General features: G+C 39.3%; 1 protein-coding gene across 1 annotated transcript; it reads right to left on the bottom strand.

The window, feature by feature from the left end:
• Positions 1 to 237: 237 nt before the first annotated feature.
• On the bottom strand, positions 238 to 5,949 carry NDUFA5 (NADH:ubiquinone oxidoreductase subunit A5). Its single transcript, XM_060777754.2, has 5 exons — positions 5,809 to 5,949; positions 2,994 to 3,038; positions 1,758 to 1,874; positions 1,003 to 1,068; positions 238 to 388 (listed from the first exon to the last, which is right to left on the bottom strand). Exons 1-5 carry the CDS (start codon positions 5,827 to 5,829, stop codon positions 287 to 289), a joined length of 351 nt encoding a protein of 116 aa, XP_060633737.1. The 5' UTR covers positions 5,830 to 5,949; the 3' UTR covers positions 238 to 286.
• Between the last annotated feature and the right edge of the window lie 64 nt (positions 5,950 to 6,013).

Below are 6,013 nucleotides of genomic sequence, written 5' to 3'. Positions count from 1 at the left end.
GAGGCCTATATATCCCCTCATAGTTTCATTTAGCCCACCTGTTCTACTACATCAGGAATCAATGCACACACCCAGATTTGGGTCATAATGCAGTAGGAAATGTTTCCATTAGAATTATGGGGATTTCTCCAAATGCCAGAATCCACAGAATTTAAGTTTAGAGAAAAAAATTGTTGATGCCCATTCAAATGTGATAAGTTTCAAGTAATTTAATTACCAAAAAACTGAGAAGCAACATTTAAGAGGTACAGAATACATTTATTGAAATATTTACAAATAGTTCCCACTATATTGGCCATTTCCACTGATCAGCTGGAGGCTCTTCAACCAAAGGTTCCCATGGTCGCCACTGTGCCATCTTCCTGGCTAAAGTGAGCTCACTTTCAGCCTGTGGACAAAATGTAACTTTAAAATACTTTCCATGCTACGTCCGAATTAGCCAATATACATTTTGTTGAGTTTGAAAATTCAAATAACTTTAAAGATATTTTGAGAATAAATGTACATAAAGATGCAGATTTTAGTTAACACTGCTACTGACTAAATTTTAAATTGTAGACCATGTATGAATTGCCCCAATTTGTCAGCATGTTGTGCATCCAAGTATGCACCTATTATTTAAAACAGCCTGCTAATCCTAGCGGGGCAAGAACAAGAATCCTACAATGTTAATTTTTACTCATTATATCTTAGGATGGATCTACACTGCCCTATACCCCAGGATCTGATCCCACTTTATCTTCTTATCCCAGATTATCTGGCAGTGTAGACACATATTTCAGTTAAAAGCAGGGAATCTGGGATTAGATCCTGGGATATAGGGCAGTGTAGATCCAGCCAATGTAATACCTAACTGTGAGTGCTGATCTTGATGTAATGTGTGTCTTTATTTAAAATATTTCTATATTTAGTGATTCCTTGTTGAGAGTAAAAATAGTACAAATCATGTCTGCTATAGTCAGAGAAATAATGAGATCTTTGCTTAATACAGTACCATCTTACCTGCAAAATCACTTCTTCTATCTGCCCACAGTTGATTTTATCTTCCAATTTGTCCACATTTGGCTCCTGCAAGTTTAAAATCGAATTAATGAACTGGATTTCTTCCACAATGTATATAAGTAATATAGTCCTGATTCTTTTTGGATTGAAAATTACCCCAAAGTGTATTTTCTGGGTTCTATTTCACATATAGTAATACATTTTAAGAAAGTTGAAAGACTGAAAAAAACCTGATTATTGCAGCGAAGTGAACCTAATCATCATACCCGTGACTAAGTTAAAGCTCTATATCTCAAATATCAGAATATTTTTTGTCCACAACAGACAAAAAAATCACCTACCACAGAAGACTAAAATATCTGAAACTAAGAAGAGAGTTCTGCACACTTCTTTGGTTCTGGTATTTGACTTGCACTTTCTAATGTTGCACATTTGTGTGCTCAATGTGTGTTATACTTTTTTAAACCCATTTTTAAATGAGCAAAATACTTCTTGGATAGTTCTAAATGAAGCTCAAAGTAATTATATGTTAAATCCAGTTGGAGATACTTAGAAAACACCCATGAGACATGTTTGCTTCTATAAAAATAACTGAAAAATATATAATTCCTCATCAAAAGTAGGCAATTTACTTAGTGGGAATATTTTAATGAAGAAACATTATCTATTTAATAAGCTTAGAAACACATGAAATAAAGCATTATTAAATTATTTCTATCATGTAACGAGATGCTAAAAACATGTGATGTACTTACTGCTTTCACCATATCGAACCGTTCATTTACAATTTTCTCTGTATATTTCCTATATGCTGCTTCTCTGGGGATTGTGTCCAGAGCAGCAAGAATTTTTGTGTAGAGTATCCTGAGGCGCTGAAAAGATCACATGGTACGAATTAAACAGTAATTTAAAATTAACAATATATTCCCTACACTAAGTATAAAATAAAGTTCACTGCTTTCTTCAGAGGTAACAAGACCAATCAAGGTGTAGGCAAAATGTGATCAACAAGCTACATCCAGCTTCCGAAAACCATTTTGTTTGCCACAGAGATTTAAAAAGTTCAGGTTTTTGGCAGTCATTAACTGCCAAAAACCAGAGCGTGGCCACAGCAGTCCATGCTCTGATTACATCTCGAACAGACTACTGCAATCCGTTCTACGCGGGGTTGCCTTTGAAGACTGATTGGAAGCTCCAATTGGTCCAACAGCAGCCAGACTGCTAATTGAAGCGGGGTACAGGGAGTATGCAACTTGTGTTACGCCAGCTCCACTAGCTGTCAGTCTGCTTCCAAGCACAATTCAAAGTGCTGGCTTTAGCCTATAAAGCCCTAAACGGTTCTGGCCCAGCTTACCTGTCTGAACATATCTCCCTCTATGAACCATCTTGGATGTTAAGATCATCCAGGGAGGCCCTGCTCTTGGTCCTACCTTCTTTGCAAATGTGACTGGTGGGGACAAGAGACAGGGCATTCTCAGTGGTGGCCCCTCGGCTATGGAACTCCCTCCCCAGCAAAATCAGGTCAGTGCCCTCCCTCTTGGCCTTTAGAAAAAAAAAGTAAAAACTTGGTGATGGGACCAAGCCTTTGGACAGTCAACAATACAAGGAATGATCAGTGATTATGTACAATTGATATTTAACATTTGGAACGGCCTTGGACCATGATTTCTGTATTATGTGATTTTAACGTTTATATAAATATGATTTTAACTCCACGTTTTAATTGTCTAAATGTTGTTACGTTTTTATGAACTATTTGACAGTTATATGTTATGGTTGCTCTATGTTAGGTTTTATATGTATGTGAGGCATTAAATTTTGCCATAAATATGTTGAGTCTCCCCCGGGGTGAGAAAAGTGGTATAGAAGTGAAGTAAATAACTAAATTAACTTCTAGGACCATCATGTACAGTTTCACGGGCATTATATTAGAAAGACCAAAGGTTTTTGTTTTTATATCCATTTCAGATAAGCAGATATCTTATACTTACATCATGAGGAGTTTCAGAAACCGCTAGTCCCACAAGTCCAGTGGTCTGCAGAGAAAGCAAAAAATACACACTTACACTGAGTGTATCCTGAATAGTCACTGTGCTTAACCGCATCATGATCAACATCAACAACATAATCATCATCACCATATTTATTTGTACCCCACATTTCTCTCAGGATCGAAACCCAAGGTGGCTCACAAACCGAAAAACCAAACAATTTCTATGGGTGTACATCAGCATGTGTACAAAGGCCTTCATAGGCAATGAATGCACAGGTAAAAGGGGATGCGGTTGCTGAGTGTATTAACAGTAGATGTGAGTACCCGAGAGAGCCCGGAACACCCCATTTCTAAAAAGATATTGGGGATAGGGAAATGACAATGTCAGCAAACAACTAGGCTGTATATCAGGATGCATGGAAAAATATAATTCCATCTTCATCTCTGTCCCTTTCATGCAAGGATGAGAGTTTGAGAGAAATATATTTTAAAGCAGATAACACATTATGTAGCAGTAGTAAGAGCTAAACTAGTGTTGAACAGAAAATACTGTGGAAGGGGCTTTGATTATGGAGGAAAAACACAATAATCTGGTGCACCTCAAAAAAAGATTTATTAAAGCATGTGTTGTCATGTACCAGTAGTCAAGGCAGACCTGTGTGTGTGTGTGCACATAATTCAGATTGGGTTGTTGTAGGTTTTTTGGGCTTTATGGCCATGTTCTAGAAGCATTCTCTCCTGACATTTTGCCTGCATCTATGACAGACATCCTCGGAGATTGTGAGGTTGTGATTGTATGCTTTTGGGATACACTGTTTTGAGCTGTTTTACTTATTTACACATTTGTTTAGCTGTTTTCCTTGTTTAAAGTGCCATATACCTTTAACAGTGCTAAATAAATAAATGGTAATCATAACGCAGATAACACAAACAATAGAACTGTTATGGGATGTGGTACATTTCATTTTTTTTGATACAGGAAATCTACCCAAAGAGTGTGTGTCAAGCCTTTTGGGTCAGGTACAATGGGATTCTGGTCTTAGGGCTGGGAGATGCTCTACGATGATAATGGGAGAGAAAAGTGCCCAGAGCTTTACTGGAATTTACATATATTCCTGGTGTTGCCTCGGTGTCATTGGGACCACTGCCCCAATGCTTTCCTCCCTTGTTTCTCTTTCCTTCCTCTCATACCTTTTCCCTATTCCTTCTGACTTCCCACCTTTTTCTTTTTCTTTCTCCCCCTTCCTTTTTCTTTCCCTTCTTTTTCTCTTTCTTTCTTTCCCTCCTGTTCTCCTTCTCCAGCTCTGAGACAGCCTCACAATGTCTCCATGACAACTTGGCTATCTTTGTGGCTCTTTCTTTCCTCCTTTCCCTTCATAGAAATGTCACCTTGCTTTCCCAGTGACATCACAGAGGGTCACTTCACCAGGTAACCGCCAACCCAGTGACATCAAAGGGGCTACTTCACCTAGCAACAACCTTTGTGGGACAGGCAGGCACACTTTGGCTTGTATCTATATAAATAAAAATGTAATGTTTGTTTGTGGGATTAACAGAACTCAAAACCCATTGGATGAATTGACACCAAATTTGGACACAACCCAATGTATATCCTTCACTCAAAAATCATTGGATGAATTGACACCTAACAACCCAATGTATGTCCTTCACTCAAAAAATTGATCTTGTCATTTGGGAGTTGTAGTTACTGGGATTTATAGTACACCTACAATCAAAGAGCATTCTGAACTCCACCAATAATGGAATTGAATCAATTTTGGGACACAGAACTCCCATGACCAACAGAAAACACTAGAAGGGTTTGGTGGGTATTGACGTTGAGTTTGGGAGTTGTAGTTCACCTACATCCAAAGAGCACTGTGGACTCAAACAATGACGGATCTGGACCAAACTTGGTACGAATATTCCATATGCCCAAATATGAACACAGATGGAGTTTGGGGGAAATAGACCTTGATATTTGGGAGTTGTAGTTACTGGGATTTATAGTTCACCTACACTCATTCTGTATCCCACCGATGAGAGAATTGGGGCAAACTTCCCATACTGAACCCAGATGACCAACAGAAAATACTTAAGGCCATCCAGTCCAACTCCCTACACCACGGCAAGAAAATGTAATCAAAGCCCTCCCAACAAAGAGCCATCCAGCCATAGATATAGATAGATAGGTAGATATGATTCACACACAGAGAGATATAGTATCATAGAGATCCCTACAGAAGGACAATGATATGTTATATGTTCCAGAGTAGGCAAACCAGACAATCTCCACATCAACACTGACAAAGAAACAGCAAGAAATAGTGTTTACCCACAAGCATAAAGACATTACATATATTAGAAACCAACACTTTCTAATTACTTTATTTTCCAGATCACCAGACTGAGCCACAGCAGCACGTGGCAGGGGACGGCTAGTATATATAGATAAATCCCTCTTTGAGAGGGCTTAAATGACCAAATAATCTAGAAATAGAGAGGAAAAGGAGGAGAGCTTCAATCTGCGAACAGCTCCATTGAAAACTCTGAACTTCCTATTTAGGTATTTAGCCTTCTCTGCCAAAGAGTGCTGATGCTTCACCAAACTACAAATCCCAGAATTGTATAGAATTGATCATAGGAGTTAAAGAGGTGTCAAACTGCATTAATTCTAGAGGCCTTTGGATAGTCACACACTCTCAGCCTCAGAGGAAGGCAAAGCCAACCACCCTTCCGCATAAACCGAATGAAAAGAACAATAAAGACACCGCCACCATATGGGTAGAGAAACCAGGCCGCACCCCTCTCACCTTCTTCAGGAGCCCAGCCATAGCAACTCTCCCTGGGACTGACGCCGGCCAACCTCAAGCACCCGTCATCACACGCAGCTGCTGCGCCTGCGCAAGAGTGAAAGGGAAAGCAACACGAGCGACTACTAGTAGAGGACAAGGACTAAGGGCAACCGAATGCGCATGCGCACTACCCTCATTGTGGCACCAGCGAACCAAGCGTCCC

Source organism: Anolis sagrei, chromosome 5 (genome assembly GCF_037176765.1).
Source record: "Anolis sagrei isolate rAnoSag1 chromosome 5, rAnoSag1.mat, whole genome shotgun sequence".
NCBI classification, from domain to species: domain Eukaryota; kingdom Metazoa; phylum Chordata; class Lepidosauria; order Squamata; family Dactyloidae; genus Anolis; species Anolis sagrei.
This window is presented reverse-complemented; position numbering and strand designations above follow the sequence as displayed.

Bases quoted from the DNA above. Each gene is read 5' to 3' on its own strand.
- NDUFA5 (XM_060777754.2), bottom strand. From the start codon at position 5,829: ATGGCTGGGCTCCTGAAGAAG. The intron at 1,875-2,993 runs GTAAGTATAAGA...TGATCTTTTCAG, and splicing joins TTTCTGAAACTCCTCATGAT to CGCCTCAGGATACTCTACAC. The intron at 389-1,002 runs GTAAGATGGTAC...TTTTGTCCACAG, and splicing joins TAGAAGAAGTGATTTTGCAG to GCTGAAAGTGAGCTCACTTT.